Below are 18855 nucleotides of genomic sequence, written 5' to 3'. Positions count from 1 at the left end.
GATTTTCCGTTTTTCCCGGGGGAAAGTCGACTTTCGCCAAAATCGAATTATTTAGCCGGGTGAACGTTGATTCCAACTATTTAAGCGCCGGGCTTGTCAGAACTGTCAAAAGTATGTGGAAAAAGTGAAAACTGAGAAACCGTTTTTTTTGGCCCCAGCCAAAGGATCAGATTTTCGGGTTTTCCGGGGCAAGTGGATTTTCGCCAAAATCGAATTTTTTAGCCGGGTGGACGTTGATTCCAACTATTTAAGCGACGGGCTATTCAGAACTCTCAAAAGTATGTGGAAAAAGTGGAAACTGAAAAAAAAAATTATTCACCGGGGGCCACAGGGTCCGATTTTTGGTTTTTACTTGGAACAATGATCAGATTTGTTAATACTTTCATTTTTTATTTGGATAATGCATGCAAGCGTAGGGACAAGAGTGGCTAGAATAGATTCTGCTACCTTCTCCCCTTGTTGGGTAAAAATGTCAAGCCTCCACATACATGCATCTCCCCTCCACCCTCTTGTGAAATGTCGATTTTCGAGATTAAAAAAAAAACAATAATTGCATTTTTTATTTCAATAACGCATGAGTAAACGGGGATATGAACGCAGATTTAATATAGGCCCATAGAATTACGGGGACCGGCAAGGATTTGGAAAGTCTGAATACATGTCCTGCTTACACCTAACAAGTGCTGAAATGGGACACAACCAGAGGTAGAAAGGTCTCCGAAGGACTTGGGAAGAGGCTTCTTGGGAAGACCTATCCAGTTCTGAACGGAAAGACCTAAGTAGAACTTGTCAGGTCCAATTATTCGACTCGGGATATATTTCGAATTTTACGTAAATTCGAAAACACACAAGTCATTGATCTGTATCTACTTGAATCTGAAATGATTCAAATAGATACAGATCAATATGATCAAATAGATAGGTCTGGGATGAATATCAAAGCAAATTCGAATCCCTGCGGAGAGGATTCATCGATTTTCTATCTTCGACGATAGGTAAAAATGGTAAGTCATGGTTAAACTGTAATTGATTTAGGAAATGACACTCGATCGTGTTTTTTGAAGAAGTTTTCATCAATGGGATTGTCTCCATTGTATGTCCTTAATGATAAATTACCACATGACGTTGATCGATCCTCGTTGAATTTCTCTTCATTAACAAGAAACATTATTCATGTTTTACAGACGGTGAGGCTTGTCGTCGACTTCTGCAAATCCGCTGAGATATCAGAATTGGAAGACGGAACACCGCCCGCATTCGATGACAGTTCATGTCAAGCAACTGGAACAGTACCTCCCTTCAACGAATATCTCAATGTCAATGCACCCCTACAAATAGGCGGATGGTTTATCGAGCATTTCGACCAGCACCAGTTCAAGTGGAAATCCATGCCCAATGGGAAGCCATTCGACGGTTGCATAAGGAATCTATTCCACAATAGTAAATTATACGATCTTGCACATCCGGGGTTGTCAAGGAACAGTGTAGCAGGCTGCCCGCAGACAGATGAGATTTGCAATAATCAGGAATCCACGTTCAGATGCTGGGAGCATGGCACGTGTGTCGGAAGCTTTACTGAGGCCAGATGTCAGTGTAATCCGGGATGGACTGGGCCCAGTTGTATGACACCTACCATTCCTACGACTTTTAAACAGCAGAGTTATGTGAAGTATGCACTGTCCTTTGAACCTGATAAGTACTCGACACAGATCCAGCTCAGGTTCAGGACTAGGGAGAGCCAGGGAGAACTTTTCCGAGTCAGTGATCAGCATAACAGAGAATACGCCATTTTGGAAGTAAGTAATTAAGAATATGCAGGTACTCAGAATTTTACCAAAAATAGATTTCATGCCTAAATAAATAAAATTTCTGGAAATTTAAACAATTTTAATTACTCATTCGTAAACTACGAATGTTTAAAAAAGCAATAATTCTGTGCAAAATTTAATGTGAATAGCCCTGAATATTAATCTTTTTTTTCAAATTTTTCTCACGTAATTTAATTGAAAAATTTGATGATTAAAAATGGTTGAATCTACAGTGCAGTCTCCCACCAAACTGCAAAAGATGAATATCCTTAAATCAAATTGATAGAGATTCAATCACCTGAAAGTGTCATGAAACCAATGTATCTATCGCAATTCTGAACAGATTGTTACTTTGCTCAAAAGCCCTGTGACAATGAACAAAGATAAAATATTCCCCCCAACAAATTGTACTCAATCTGATGGATATGCACATCAACCACGAAGATAGGTCTGTAATATTGAATTTATTTGTATTACAGATCAAAGGAAGTACCCTACAATTCAGGTACAATCTGAACAGTTTGAGAATCGAGGAGAGGGATATTTGGCTGAGTGCCATTGCCATTGACGATGGTCAATGGCATACCGTTAGAGTATCGAGATACGGTTCAGCAGCGACACTGGAATTGGATGGGGGTGAAGGCAGGCGATTCAATGAGACATTCTCCTTTGAAGGCCATCAATGGCTCCTGGTCGATAAGCAGGAGGGTGTTTACGCGGGTGGTAAAGCTGAATACACTGGAGTGAGAACGTTTGAAGTTTATGCTGATTACCAAAAAGGTAACAACTTGGGAGTGCCAGAGGATTTCTGGGATTTATTTCTTTTAGGATCATTACCGCTTCATTCGAAATCACTGGGCCAATAGGAAATTTCCGATTTTATTGCTATTGAGGGGAGTTATTTGAAGGGGAAAGTCGTAAAATAAATTCCAATCAATTCAAACGTTTAGGGTTTTTCTTCCGAGGAACGAGATGAGAAATGGAAGCTCTGAAAAGTTAGAGAACATTGAAGGGAACATTCTCAGAATGTCTCTCAAACTTCCTGGTTTTGAAGACATTTACAAAATAATTCGTTCCTCTTTGCGAAGAAAGAAATAGATAAATTAGTGCCTGAAGAGATTTGAATGTTTTGCTTCCCAATGGAAGTTTCCATTTTTTTTCCTTATCATAGATATAATAAATCTGGTGTCGAATGTTTGGCCGCGATTCACGCAAAAACGACTGAATCTATTTCAATGGTGTTTTTAATATTATATAGTTTCGGGTCTCCAATCGGTTCTCAGCTATAAGTTATTGCGCTACGGTGCATAGTTTAGTATGCACCGTAGAAACTTCTAGGAAATTCTAGAGCTGTCTGGAAAATTCTACAACTTTCTGAACAATGTAGGAATATTCTCGAGTATTCGAGAATATTTTTGAGATTTCTGCAAGGTTTGAGGATAATCTCGGGTTTTATAAAAGGTTCGAGGAAATTCTTGGGTTTCACAGAGAATTCGAAGAAACTTTTGAATTTTCTAGGAAATTCGAACTAATTCTCAAATTTTCTAGAAAATTGTAGGAAATTTTCAGGTTTTCTAAAAAATTCGAGGGAATTCTCGGGTTAAAATTTGTTGTTATTCCAATTGAGGAATTTAATTTTAAATTCTGATTGACTAGCTGTGTGACCCGGGAAACACCGCCCCGCGTCGTTTATCTTTAATTACAATTGACTGCCTACCCGGAAAAATTACAAAAAATTGTCAAATTCACGAATGCATAAATAAATGCATAAATGCTCCTTTCAATTGGAAAGTAATTTATCAATTAAAGTGTCTAAAGAATTATAGTAGTTATTAGAACAACATACTTCCCGAAATTCCAAAAGAAAACAAATTATTTTGAGCAGATAGATTATTTTTTCTCACGTTAAATGAAATTGGCCATCACGCGTCGTTGCCGGAAACTCGCTAAACGCGCCCGGGCAGTGTAGAGTGAATTTGGCAACGCTAGAGCCTAAATAACACGGCGGGGAATCCCCGCGGAGTTGACCAGAGTCGTGCGGTCGCGTTTAGTGCCTAGACTAGGGTTAAACTCAGGTACTAATTTACAGAGGACTTTTCAGCGCCAGCGTTTTGGCGCGACCAGTGCCGCGTTCAAGTTGCGCCAAAAAGTCACGTACCCGCTAATCTATTATGTTGAATATTAATTCATGGTCCCGCTTAACGTATTATTTTTATTAATTCATGGTCCCGCTCAACTTTTGACAGAACCTGGGTTGAACTCTAGCTAAATCCTGAATAAACCTTGATTGAACCTTGATTAAACCCGGGCTGAAAACGAATTCGATTCTTGAGAGGGTATTAATGTAGAATCATTCGACAGAACGAAATAATACGCAAAATTTTGATGATATTTCAATTGACGATGGAAGAAATAAACGAGAGAAAAAATAGAAGTGGAGAATAGGGAAACAAGAATTAAAATAAAAAAAGAGAATTCATTCGGCAGCAAATTGCTAATTTATTAGCAACAAAAACTGTACTCATTCATTAAAAAATGCCATTGTCCATTTGTTTATTCTGAAATGAAGGAAACTAAAAAAAATTAACAATTAATTTCTCCAACTGTGGCCAATTAACTTGTTTACCGATATCCTCCAATCAAAATTGTCATACGTTCTTAATTAAACATTCTAGGCTGTTTGGATGATATTCGCCTCGAGGGAAAACACTTGCCATTGCCACCAGCAATGAATGGTACACAGTGGGGACAGGCAACAATGGCGAGGAATCTCGAGAGAATGTGCCCATCCAATAAACCATGTGCCAATGTACTCTGTCCAGATCCGTTCGAGTGCATTGATCTCTGGAACGAGCATGCCTGCACGTAAGTTGGATATAAAAAGCATATAAATTCACAACAAGAGTGCGGAATGTACATATAGGGAGATGTAAAACCGAGTCAGTGGGAATAACTGATGACATTCAACAGGTGTGGAGAGGGAAGGATACGTACGCCCGATGGAAAAAGCTGCATGGATAAGAACGAGTGCATTGATTACCCGTGTTTGAATGGTGGTAGATGCATAAATCAAGAGCCACATCTGCGCTACAAGTGTATTTGCCCGGAGAGTTTCTGGGGTGAAAATTGTGAACTTGTGCAGGAGGGACAGACGTTGAAACTCAGTATGGGGGCGTTGGCTGCTATTTTAGTTTGTTTGCTCATAATTCTCGGTAAGTTCTTGTACGAAAAAGTTTAATAGAATTGGTAGACAATTCTATTGAATTTCAGGGATGGCCATCAATCTTCTAATTCTTCAATATTAAAAGAACTTCTGACTTAGATTGATCAAAGTTTAAATATACTAATCGAAATTTAAAAATAAAATAATTGATAATCTAAATTTCCAATTTATGATGAATTAAATATTTTAAAATCTTGAACTATAAATTTTTTATAAAGGATTTCCGAGTATTCAAATAATTCTCAATCTTCCGAACTCAATTACTGATTAATGAATAATTGAAATTTTGAAAATTTAACTTGATGATTACTTTAATAATTAAAATTTGGAAGTGATATTTACTAATTGACTACTTAGTAATTTCAGAGTAATTGTAATTGAGGGATATGGCTATCCCTGTTAGATTTCTATTGAACTTTCTATTCTTTACTTTATTTTTATCATTCTTCATTTTCTATTTCTTTCTGTTTTCGGCAGATTCCACTGAAATGTTCATCGATAGAAAATATATTCTAGAACAAGTCAATAGAATTCGATTTTTTTATACAACTTATTCTATTGAGATGTTTTCTATAGAATTTCTTCGGCTGAAATTTTATAATTTTTTCATACTTCTTTTTCTTTTTATTCATCGACAAAATTAAACAAGAAACTCAGAAAATTTGAGCTAAGGAAATTCCATAGAAATATCTTTATTGAGATATTTCAAAGTAAATAATACGATTTTTTCATTGCAGTTCTGGTCTTAATCTTCGTCGTCTACAACAGGAGAAGAGAATCTCATATTAAATACCCAGGCCCTGATGACGATGTGAGAGAAAACATCATCAATTACGACGACGAAGGCGGTGGAGAGGACGATATGACAGCATTTGACATAACGCCTCTACAAATTCCTATCGGTGGTCCCATCCCTGAGATGGGTGGCAAGATGGCACCCTGCAAAGTGGCCTGTGAGTTTTGAATAATATCATGAGAATTCATTCATCTTCACATTATTCCATGAGGTGGAATTTTTGCAACGGACGTTTAAGAAAATTCAGTAACAAATCCTCGCTTTAGGACATTTTAGCATTTCTGTGCTGATTTCTGTCGGAAATGTCACTATCTTTTTGATTGCTTTCTTCTAGTTGAACATGTGAACCTGGGAACGGTTTACATATGTTCCTCATATTGAATTGAAGAAAATGTGATGAAACAAAATAGATGTGATACGGTGTTGAAAATTTGTGGCTGAAATTTCCGGTAATTTTGGCAATTTTTATCGTATTATATTTTCACTGAAATTTCAAAGGATGTCGTCACTGAAAATTTTAATTTTTAGGGATAAATCAATGGAAACTATAAATTTTAGTTCAATAGTTCAATGAAAATTCTAGAACTTGGAAAAATTCAGGGAAATATGTTCTTAAATTTCAAATTACTTGAAAGTTCAAGTAAGTTGGGAAATCCCTGTCTTCCTGTTGCTCAAAAATTTGGAATTTCATTGAGTTTTCAGTGAAATCAGAAATTTCACTGAAGTTTCGGGTTTTGTTTTTTTCCTATCCAAATCGAATTCAATGTTTCCCTCCCAGAAATCACTAATCAAATGGCCATGAAAATTTTAATTTTTTCGAACAGCAGATATCAGCAAACTTGGATTATAAAAAATTCTTCAAATGAATTCCCAAACAGTCTCGACTTCATTTCCTTTCCGCTTACAAGACTATAAAATTTTTCATAGATTGAGTTTCATAGACAATCACAATTCCATGAATTAATTTCCGTTCAAAAAACCGTTCGACACGTCACATGAAAGTTAACAAGAATCCAAAAGAATAGTTGAATAGCATTCGCGAGCGTCACATGAATACAATTTCTGGAAATGAAGGACTATCTGGGTTGACCCTATATTTTGATTGCATCCCAGATCCCCTGGGGCCAGAGCCCAACGTTGGAATGTTCATCGAGGATCACAAGAAGCGTGCTGACAGCGATCCAAATGCTCCACCCTTTGACGATCTCCGAAATTATGCGTACGAAGGTGGTGGCAGTACTGCAGGCTCCCTATCATCGTTAGCATCGGGTAAAAGTCTCTAATCTTTTTTCCTGGCTAACCACGTACGAAAAAATTTAATAGAAAACTTTAGCGAATTCACAGGATAAGAAAAACCTTAGCGAAAGGTCACCGAATAAGGGTTACGAGGGTCAGAATAAAGGTCATAAGGGTCAGAATAAGGGTCACGAAGGTCAGAATAAGGGCTATGAGGGCAGAATAACCATCACGAGGGTCAGATTAAGGGTCACAAGGGTCAGATTAAGGGTCACGAAAGGCTGATTAAGGGTCACGAGGGTAAGATTAAGGGCCATGTGAGTCAGACTGAGGATCACAAGGGTTACATATTAAGGGCAAGAATAAGGGTCACTTGGGTCAGGTTAAGGGTCGTATGGGTCAACGTGAGGGTCGTATGGATCAGATTAAGGGTCAACATGGTCAGAATAAGGGTCATGGGTGTCAAAAACCAAGGTTCAAAAACTAAGGATCGCCAGGGTCAAAATAAGGCTCACGGAGGTTATAATGAGGGTCAGGTTAAGAATTCACATAAGAATTACAAGGGCCAGATTGAGGGCCCAAATAAGGGTCATGAGGGTAAAAAACAAAGTGTCAAAAACTAAGGTTCATCAGGGTCAAATTGTGACCCTGATGAGTCATTGTTTACAGATAAGGGTCACAAGGGTCAAATTAAGGATGACAAAGGTCAGATTAAGGGTCATAATATGGATCATGGGTGTCATATGGGAATCATATGGGGGTTGACGAGCGGAGGGAGCAGGAGGCGTAGCTCCCTAGTTCATTTAGAAAAATTGAAATCAATCAACTTTTTCCTATCAAATATCTCGCAGAATCAGCGCAAAAAACAAATAGAATTTCAACAGGAATTCCAAAGAATTCCAATAAACTGCTCCAGCGAATTCGCTAAGTTTTTCGATTAAATTGTTCCATACATGACCCCAACCCCCACAACCGAGCAATTCATTACAATCACAATTCCGTTAAATTTCAGGCACCGATGACGAACAACACGAGTACGAGTATCTGGGCGCATGGGGACCGAGGTTCGACAAACTAGCAGACATGTATGGCCCAACCGAAGAGAGCGAGGAAGAAGAATAAAAAAATATTCAATTCGTCTCGTAGGTCTCATTAACTATAAATAACGAATGATGACAGAAGCATCATGAATTCGTGGAAAAAAATCGAAAGATTGCGAGAAAGTATAGAGAAAGAACTAAATTGTAAGTGAATGTAAGTTAAAACATTAGTCATGCCCAAAAAGATGAGAGAAAATAAAAAAAAAGGTCATTCTTGTTCCAAAAACCAGAAGAGCACGAAACTTTGCAATAATTATAAGCTCATAAAACAAAAAAATATTTATTAACTGCACCAAAAAACCTGAGATGCATGAAAATACGTGTACTATGCCCAAGAGTATGTAAGACTTTTGTATAAATTCGTTTATTTATTTATTCGACTTAAGGAAACGATGAAAAGCTAATTGTTAGAATTTTTTTTATAATTTTTCTTCTCATTCATTGATCATCATTCATCAATCACCAAAGTATATTGTATCGTCCTACGTCTTTCGTCAACGACTCAGTGTTCGGTTTTTTCTACCGATGCGTTTTTTAATTAAATGGAGGGAAGGAAAAAAGCTAATGAAACGATATGAAAAAAAAAAATAAACTCTAAAATATTTTTAAGAAGAAGAACAAAACCACATACCAAAGAACAATCGCTGATAATGCGTTCATCTTTTTTATACGTAATAGTTAAATGAATGAAGGTCTCAATTTTTAAACAACAACATTTAATTGTGTCCCTCAACATTTAATTTTCTTTTCTCTTTGATGAAGAAAATAAAACACAAGAACGATAAACGAATTTATTATATATTTACTGTTGAGACAGTTAAATAATTATTATTGATATGAAAGAAAAACAAAAAAACATTAGATGTTTGAGATGTGCGCCGTGGCATGTAATGGAGTATTATAGTTTCTTCGCCACACTTTCATCGTGGCTTCGCCATAACTAGATGAATATAAAGAAAGAAAAAACTTGAAAAAAAAAATTATAATCGATTAATTCACAATTTCCACTTCTTTGTCACGAGAAAAATATGAGAAAGAGAAATCGTAAAATTCCCATCGCCATTATTAGAAGTATTATTGTATGATTATCGATATTATTACGTAATATATGAATATTTATATTAGATTACGCGCAAGGGAGCCACAGAACGCAGAATCATCAATGAGCCTGATGAATGATACTATCGAAACGTGAAAAACGATAAAGAACGAATTTTTAGGGATTAAACTAATGACAATGGTAATTAGCTCAATGGCATCGTCATTCAGTGTCGAAATTAGCCATTAAATGACAAAGATCCATGAAAATTCAAGCACTAATGATTAATCAAGTGTTTAATTACCCGATTAATCTCTCGATATCGACTGATCAGTGAAAAATTTCCATGGAAAAACGAGGGAATTCATTACCCAGGATAATTCATAGTCAATTTACCGATCTAGGGCGGTCCACAGTGAATAAAATTTAATCCATAAATAAGTGGTACATACGAAGAAAAAAAAGAATGTGATCGATGTACGAAGATATGTAATTATATTAATTCACTCGACGAAGAAGAAAATGAGGGAAATCACGAATCTAAAGAAGTCATAATAATTCGTCGGAATACTTATACAGTTAAAGCCAGATTATTGTATAATTATCCTACACTCATTATCGTATTTAATTATAGTTTTTTGCGATTTGTGATATTAATTTTTTTCGCGTATACGCTGTCCCCCATAAAGTGGAAAAAAAGTAAAAAACCCTCTTCCTAGTCTATCGTATAAATTAGTGTAAGATTGAATGTTTTCTTCAGAAGAATCCTACGAATCTCTTCCACAAATCCCTTCCCGCAGTTCAGAGACGTAAAAATCTTTGAGAAAACCTTCACACTTCCCCCAACTTCTTAAAATTCATTTAATCCATTCGAGACAAAATTTCATTTCCCCTTTGTTTTCCATTTCTCTCGTTTCCGAACTGAACCAAAAATTCTGAAGTTGAAAAAACCCGTAGTGTATAAGCAGCGAGACAGTATTTCCACAGACTGGCATTAGTGAAAAAAAAAGGCAAGAGGAAAAGGTAAATATAAAAAAAGAGATAAAATAATAAAAAAAATACATAGAAAAACAAAAAAGGTTTTATCGTTATATATGAGTTACGCCTACGTGCGTGTGTGCAGTGGCATTAAATTAAAAGAATAATAATAGTTAGATGACTGTTGTGTATGTACATTAAACGAGTCGTTATGGATTTTATTATTGAATTAATCGCGCTCCCTCGCCCTCACCCATTCACCCCCCCACAAGACAGTATCTCACTCGATTCAATGTCATCAGGAGTCCTCTCCCTTCACTCACAAATGTATATACGTAATGTAAGCCAATTGGAAAGATGAAGTACATACGTCCAAGTGGAATTATTAATAAAAAATATTTCATGCACATGATTGAATTATTAATCAGCCTTATCAATTACTCATTCACTTGAGATCCTGCGGAGTCATTTGCGTAATTAAATTCCCACTGCATTTTCAATTTCGTTATTTATTTTCATCCGTGGAGATGTTGATTTTCATGGACCTGGTCATGGACGATTGAAAAATTGACTAAAAAAATTGGAGAATTGATGACAAAAATTACATATCCATGATCCCTTGACTGCCTAATTATTGAAATTTTATTGGGATTGAATGAAGATATTGAATCGAGAGTGAAACGCTCAAGTAGTACCTCGAACATATTGTAAAGCCCAGACGAATGAATAAAATAAAATGAAAAATGTTTTAACCATAGCCGTCGTTGAGATATAAAGAGTCACACTGTAATATGTATATATGCTGCCACTGAACACATCTCATTAGTACAATTATCAATTATATAAATAATAATGAAATAAACAATCTATACATTATAATCGACAAGATGATGAAAACCAACAACAAATACGTATTATCAAATTGAATTGATATTAATTGATTATTAATTATAATTATTATCACTATTATCTATACCATTTGTACGTTATACTTCAGTTTCGGACGAAAATAAAAAATGCCTTCTTTTTAATAAAAAGGATAAATAGTATTTTTGGGTTGTGGTTGTTATTTATGGTTTTTGGGTTAATTTTGGGGGTATTACATTTATGGACTTCGTCTTCGGCTTCTACTCCGTTGTTTTTTTCGGCCGCTGGGCTTCGAGGAGGACTGGTGGCTTTCGATGGGGCTTTTGTAGGGACATCTTTCTCTGGGGGAGGCTTTTCGGAGTTCGGAGAGGATTCTTTGCCAGAGCCTCTTTCTTGCGTAATCCGCGAAGTCGAGGGTTCCACATTCACTAGGAGATATTTGTTGATGTTATTTTTTTAGAGGGAAAGTCATTGAATTGGGGGGATCAATCAATTGAGAGAACTAAAGCTGTGATTAATTACTTAATTAATTCATTAGCCAGTTTCAATTGAATTTAAACGGACTAATGAATTAATTCTTTAGTCATTAATTCATTCATTAATCAGTTGAAATTGAAAGTTTGCGTTAATTTAGATTTTACTAGAAATTGTGCGTGCGACATTGCAGTATTTTTTTAATGCAACAAACTGTGTTTTTTCGTTTATTCACGAGAGGTGAAAAGAATTTTCAATTGGGAATTTTAATTGACCCTAAAAAATAGCGTTATTTAAAGTAAAGAAAAACTCCGTCGTTCTCAGATTTCACTGGTAATGCAATGAATTTTTGTAACATAAATATTTGGTAGTAAATAACGCTGAATTGCTAATGAATCATCATTGTCAATTATAATTATCATTATCATTGAATCATTGAACTAAAATTTATAATTTCCATTGAGTTTTCCGTGAAATTTAAAATTTTCAATGATGAAACTCCTCGAGTTTCATTTCAATCTCAGGTTAAAATGTTGGCAGTAGAAACGGACCGGTGTGACCAGACAACGCAGAAATCATCACATTAATTCCTCGATAACCATTGATGTTACACCCGGAGAAATAATTTAAAAAGGTTTACATATTTAAATAGCTAATAAAATCAAAAGTGAATTATCCTTACTCTATAATCCCCTTATTAACTGCATTACATTGAAATTCCACGGATAGTTGACTGATAATTTCCAGGAATCCAATATTGAATTTGATTCAAGGAGAAAAAAATCGTGAAACTTCAGATTTTACTGATAATGCAATAACATTCCATGAATATTCAGTAGTAAATTAGGCTGAATTTTCAATGATGAAACTCCTTCAAATTTCAGGGGAATGATAATACAATAAAAAATTCCAGTAAGTGTACAGGAAAATTACAGCTAAAAATTTTTGCAGTAGAAAAAGACGTGTGTGGCAAGACAACCATTACAAGAAATCATTACATTAATTTCGAATAATCTCGTTGACCATTGATATCCATTGACACCCAGAGAAATGTTTAATATTAATCAAATAAAGGAGTTTATTTAAATAGCCCCCAAGAAAGTAAAAAATGAATTATCATTATTCTATAATCCCATTACAGAACGCATCACATCGTCGAAAAACACAGCAATTCCATAAAGTGTACAGGAACTTTCTGGGAAAAATTTTTCACAGTGTACCTACTTGTACATCGTTAAATCCAGTGCCCTTGTCACATGAATAGACGTCAAAAAAAATGCGACACTCATACCGAAACTCGTGGCCATCATGGGTAATTGATTCGAGACGATCCATTCAGCGGCGTCATCATAATCCAGACTGTTCAACGTCTGAAATTTAACACTCAATTGAACTTCCCCTCAAGCTCCAAAAATTTAAGGGAAGATTACTCTGAGTTTTTAAAGTCGCGGATTGTTGGAATATAATTTCTCATACATTAAAGATCGATTATATGTCTGAAAATGAATAATTAGTGAAAAAATTAATTGTTTATTGTTCGTTTGCCGCGCAGACGCTTAAAATGTTAAAAATAGTCCAGGGCTTCCAATTTTTGAGCTACAGAGGTTTTTTTCAAAATTTTTGGAAAGATATGTGCAATAACAATTACGAATTCGTTTTTTAAATTCAACACCTACACAGCTAATGTCGTTATTTTTTTAATAAAAAATTGCACCATTCATGTAGAATAGCTCGAAAAATGTTTCTGAAAGAATCGAAAATACGTTTTAAATATTTTCAGGATAATTTTTATGCTGATTTACACGATAGGCGCAAATTTTTATTTAAAAAAAACGAAATTAGGTGTGTAGGAGTTGAATTTCAAAAAACTAATTCTAAAACTAATAGAATAGCCCGGGGATAATACAGAAAAAACTAATTCGTAATTGTTATTGTACACAATTTTTTCAGAGATGAAAATTGCACGAAGTTTTTTCGTTTGATTTTCTTGATGAGAAGAAAAGAAAAATAGAATGAAAAAAACGTACAAAATTTGAGTCGAGCAAATTCTATAGTAAATATATGAAAAGAATAAGTTATATAGAAAGATAGAATTCTATTGACTTTTTCTACTGAATATTTCAATAGAATCGCCCAAAAACTAATAGAAAGTTTAACAGAAAGTCAATACAATTTTCCAACGAATTCGATAGTTTTTTCTATTGAATTTTTTCGTGCGTGTGTAAATAAAATAAATTTTTGTAGTTCAAAAAGTAGAGGCCCTGGATTATTTGCAACATTTTCAGCGTGTGCGGGTAATCGAAGAATAAACAATTAATTTTTTCGCCCTAATTATTCGTTTTTAGACACATGTAATCGATCTTCAATGTATGAGAAGTCTCACTCCAATCGCCCGTGACTTTTAAAACTCATAGTAGTCTCCCCTTAAGGATAGTAGAAAGATCGATGGAATTACGTTACGTGGCAAATGGCTTTTGGGAGTCTCGTCATTATCATCACATCAATCGGAGTCCAGATGCACGTCGCGGAGAAATCCAGAATGAATGAGGTAGCAAAAAACTTGAGACAATCAACGCATTTTAAATCGCTTCGCCACTCATTAAATAATTTTCATGATGAATAGATAGAATCGTACCTCATAAAGACAGAGCATTGAAGCCGACGGTTTTTTGAACGTCGATGGAAGCATCGAGATGTTGGTGGTGATGATGTAAACCCCAGAGACAAATATACAGGAGGTTAATCGCGGTCCGGTCAAGACAGCCTCATCTTCGTCATCATTGTCCCTCACTAAGTTGTATAAACACGGTTGAAAAATGGATATTCCTGATAAATACAAAAGGAGAGACCAAATCGTACAGAGAACTTTTGTCATTTACTCAGTTTTCTAACCATTTTTTTTCGAGAATTCATGTCATTTTTGACAACAGAAATGGGAAAAACAAAGAAGAGTGGAATTTTCAGTCCAATTCTTATCGATTTCAGTGGGAGAATGCAGCAGAACAGGGCAGTTCAAGTCAATTCTTGTCATCACAATTATACAATTATTTTAATTAATGCAGGGTTATTTTAATTAATGACGGGTTAACGTCAAAAGACATTTTTCGTCAGTAATTTCTGTCTCTACAGAAAAAGTTTGATAATTTTTTCTCTTAAAACCACTCATTTCGGCGATAAAAAAATAAAATATACATAATTAAACAAAAATCTCGATCAAGAAAGATTTTGATAAAGGAAAATAATCGATATTTCTAATTTACTGTTGAAAATTTATTAGCAAAATAAATATACCATATAAAGACGAGAGCAAATTGCCACTTATTTCTCTTGATACTCAGCTGTGAGAAACAATAGGGATGTGCTAAAAAAAACAAAACAAATTACATCAATATACAAATAATTTTCTGAAAATTTAAAGAAAAAAAGTTTTGTTAAGAAGAAACAAGTGGGAAAGTGCTCTGGCATTGCATATCGTACAGATAATTTTACTGATAGTTTCCTTCAATCATGTATAATTCATTGTTTATTTAATTTTATTAAGTTGAACAAAATTTCTTTTCAACTAATTTTGTCAGATTGTCAACTTAGTTGAATGTTATCTTCATCATTATTCTTATTATCCCTTTCTTCTATACAACCGATTGTCTTTTTTACAGCTCTATCTCTCTCTTCAGTCCTTCGATAAAATGTTAATAGAAAAATTTTATTTACACATGCTTGAATGAATTTGAAACATCGCAATGATTTCTCCATTAGAGTCTTTAATTAAAAAAATTACACAAATTAATTATTTTTCTTGACAAAAAATGGATTTGTGAATCATTTATGAAAATTTATTAAATCTCGAAAATCCTAGATGTCATGAGTCCGTAGATGACCGTGATATGGAGTGCCGTGCGGCATCATAAAAGAACCAATCGGTGACCTCAGGATCCTCGAAACAGATCCTCCGTTTCCTCAGACGCTTTCTAAACAGCCTCGACACCTTAGCCTCCACTCTGAACACAAAATATTCTGGCTGGATGCTCCAAGAGTGTTACGGCTCAACGATAACCACAAGAAATTGAAATTTTTAAGGTATTACTACTTGGCCCAGCTATCGAGGATGGCATCGAGGGACTCTGTGGCGTCTAGCATCCAGACGAATGAGAGGACCGACATGCAGAGACTCATGTGAGTGACCGCGTCTTCTTTCGTCAGGTAGTAGGCCACTTGGGTTACGGGGGAGTAACTGTCAAGACCGGCGTATGAGTTGATCCAATAGAGCTGCTCAACAGCAAAATTATAGAAATTATAAAAATTATAAAAATGATAAAAATCGATTATAAAAATTAATTGATCAAGTGGTAAAATTAGACAAACCAATTCTACTCTAGAATTTGAAGGGAATATAACAGAATTTCTACTCTTATCTTTACCATTTTTTACTCTTATTTTGACGAATAAAAAAATTCGGTAGCAAAGCGATAAAACGGTTAAAGTAGATTTGACTATTGGTCAGTTTTCAATGACTATCTCTAGATCTGAGGCAAATAGCAAAATTTTTGTTATAACCTTTTTTGTAGAGTAGATTGAGGGCTACAAAAAAGGTAATAACAAAAATTTTGCTATCTCCCTTACATTTCGAGATATTCAGTGAAAACTGACCAATAGTCACAATTGACTTGAATCGTTTTACCGCTTCGCTATACTGAATTCAAGAGGAGAACCTAGTAAATTCTCAAAATAAAATTTATTTAAGGATGTACTCTACCCTTTCGGCCAAAATTCACGTTTTTTTAATTTTTCTGGCAAATTATTGATCGGATTGACGCGAAATAATATACCGTATTTGCGTTTTGTCATTATTAACTGACTCACGAAGTTTCATGGTAGTGCAATCATTTTCTTGCATTTTTTCTAAAGCTTTGTGAATTTCCGAAAAATTTTAGAAAAAGCGCAGAAAAATGATTGCACGATCATGAAATTTCGTGAGTCATTAAGTAATGATAAAACACAAAAACAATAATTTGCAAAACGCATAAAACAATAATTTGCCAGAAAAATTTTAAAAACGTGAAGTTTCACGAAAGGGTGTAATACATCCTTAAATTTTATCAGTATTTTTATGATACAGAATGGTTGCATTGAGTGTAGGAGTGACTCTTTCTACTCACGAATTTGCTCGATTCTTGGGTGAGACACCAGAGTGAACTTATCATCGGCATCCAGACGGCACGAGTCGATAAATTTGTCACCAGTGCTGCTACGAGCATCTAAAATTGACACAAAATTATTACAATAAAGTTCTCGACTGAGACGAGTCCTAAATTGAAGTGCTATTCAGGAAACGCAAATTGAAAAAATCCCCCGGGAGACTTTTTTATGGAGTATTTTAGGAACTACAACCGCTTGTCTCTGATTAATTTCTTCAAACCTCTTAATGTCTGAGATATTTGTAATATAAATTAATCATTAATTTTCTATTCCCTCCTTGTTCAACTCTGCTGCAAACTCATTCTTGAAGAAATGACGCAATTAAATTTTTTGAGCAGGGAGAAACGAATAAAATATCTTCGGTAGGCGCAGTAGAAAAAGACCTGTGTGGCAAGACAACGCATCGGTCCATCTAATTCATCACATTAATTCTTGATTATGTCCCTGACAATTGACATCACACCCAGAAAAATGGTCCACTTCACTTAAATAGACTCAGTTCGAATCAAATAAATTAATGAATTCAAATTGTTCGTAATAATTTTTTTTGAATTTTACGTTGAATTTTATTTGCGTTTCTATTCATATAAAATAAATCCCTTGTTAAATATAGACAGCCCTTCTCTTAATGGAAATGAAAATTTATTGGTTAGAAATAAAATTATTGTTTAAACTACAGAGAAAATAAATTTATAAACATGTATGAATCAATTAATTATTAATTTCATACAATTCATACTCATCGGAATAAATATTGAAAAAAAAATTATTGACTTGATTTTTTATTCTGAAGCATATCACTTCATCAATGTATTATCCTCTTCGATTCTTTCCGATCAAATAAATGGCAAATTAGGCTCAAAACAAAATCCTTTATTTTGCATTTTTCAATTAATCACAACATTTTTGTTTGAAATTAATCAACTCAGATGTTCATTTTAATGAAAATGTTTCGATTATATGGAATAAATAATACATTCATTTCGTCCAAATAAAAGATTATTAACCGACTGAACGATATTTAAATTTTTAATTAATTAATTAATTTTAAAGGGTCATGAATTTTCACTTTTTTCGTTTTTTACCTCACAACAAACTCATTGTTGAAGAGATAACGCAATTGAATTTTTTCAAACACCGAGAAGCAAATACAATATCTTGTGCAGGTGCAGTAGAAAAAGACATGTGTGGTAAGACAGCATACGCTGATCTAACTCATCACACTAATTTTTTATTGTGCCCCTGATCATTGATATCACACCCAGAGAAATGGTTCATTTCAACTAAATAAATTTATCAACATATATTAATCAATGACTTATTTATTTCATATAACCACAACATTCCCATTGGAATGAATTGGTAGGTTTATCAATTTTAACCAAAAATATTGTCGAAATGAAAAATTAAAATGAAAAAAATGCTCTCGAAAAACATTACCTGAAGTTTTTTTCTCAAAAATTATTTAATTATCAAATACTTTATATTCAATTCGACAATTTCACCACCTGACCACACATGTCCTTCTCAAACACCCCAAATAAATATTTGACCCACAAAAATGACTAAATTTCCTTCCAACCTCCGACCAAATTCATTCAGCACAAGAAACTCGTATTTTCATCGTGAATAAAACCCAAGTCTTACCTCATAAATATACAACAATTGCACCGGTGGTTCTTTGAGTGAAGAAGGCCAGGGTTTGAACTCAGCGAGTAGGGACAGAACGGAAAATGTAAAGATGAGAGAAGCATAGGTCGGTTGAAAAGGCGCGAGGTTTTCATTTTCAAAGCACAATCCTATTATACAAATTTGCCTGATGTGAGCGTACATCCCTGCGCCGACCATCGCTATCCAGTGGGGATTTATGCACTCGATGCAGTCTTTCACTGCGTCCATTTTGCCTAGCTCTGGTGAATCATAGAAGGATTTTGGCTCTCAATGACCTCGAAATTTTCCTTTTTCAATTTCTAAAATTGTTGACTTGACGAGGTTAACTGGAGTCGAGTGCGAAAGCGATGCAACTTCAGACCGAAATTCCATTTTTTGTTTTGGGATCGAACTACGAAAATTAGAAAATGATTTTCAGACTCAGGAGTTGAACTATTATCGATCAGATTTTCTTCGCTCGGAATGAT

General features: G+C 34.7%; 3 protein-coding genes across 3 annotated transcripts in view; 1 reads left to right on the top strand and 2 right to left on the bottom strand.

Annotated features, from left to right (window-relative positions):
- Positions 1–11229, top strand: part of LOC107038111 (neural-cadherin) — a 184098-nt gene extending 172869 nt beyond the window's left edge. Inside the window, exons 29-35 of the mRNA XM_029126109.1 lie at positions 1185–1796; positions 2288–2588; positions 4484–4673; positions 4779–5020; positions 5769–5984; positions 6941–7096; positions 8076–11229. Coding sequence (XP_028981942.1) covers positions 1185–1796; positions 2288–2588; positions 4484–4673; positions 4779–5020; positions 5769–5984; positions 6941–7096; positions 8076–8185 — 1827 coding nt within the window. The 3' untranslated portion in view covers positions 8186–11229. The remainder of the gene's footprint in view (positions 1–1184; positions 1797–2287; positions 2589–4483; positions 4674–4778; positions 5021–5768; positions 5985–6940; positions 7097–8075) is intronic.
- A 56-nt stretch (positions 11230–11285) lies between these two features.
- LOC107038028 lies at positions 11286–14396 on the bottom strand. The gene is made up of 4 exons (XM_015256892.1): positions 14157–14396; positions 13982–14080; positions 12746–12891; positions 11286–11475 (listed from the first exon to the last, which is right to left on the bottom strand). Exons 1-4 carry the CDS (start codon positions 14394–14396, stop codon positions 11286–11288), a joined length of 675 nt encoding a protein of 224 aa, XP_015112378.1.
- A 984-nt stretch (positions 14397–15380) lies between these two features.
- On the bottom strand, positions 15381–18616 carry LOC107038092. Its single transcript, XM_015256974.1, has 4 exons — positions 18365–18616; positions 16678–16776; positions 15609–15787; positions 15381–15519 (listed from the first exon to the last, which is right to left on the bottom strand). The coding sequence occupies exons 1-4, from the start codon at positions 18614–18616 to the stop codon at positions 15381–15383; spliced, it is 669 nt and encodes a 222-aa protein (XP_015112460.1).
- Positions 18617–18855: the final 239 nt, after the last annotated feature.

The sequence above is a fragment of the Diachasma alloeum genome, unplaced genomic scaffold (genome assembly GCF_001412515.2).
Source record: "Diachasma alloeum isolate Michigan unplaced genomic scaffold, Dall2.0 Dall_scaffold_00277, whole genome shotgun sequence".
Classification (NCBI taxonomy): domain Eukaryota; kingdom Metazoa; phylum Arthropoda; class Insecta; order Hymenoptera; family Braconidae; genus Diachasma; species Diachasma alloeum.
This window is presented reverse-complemented; position numbering and strand designations above follow the sequence as displayed.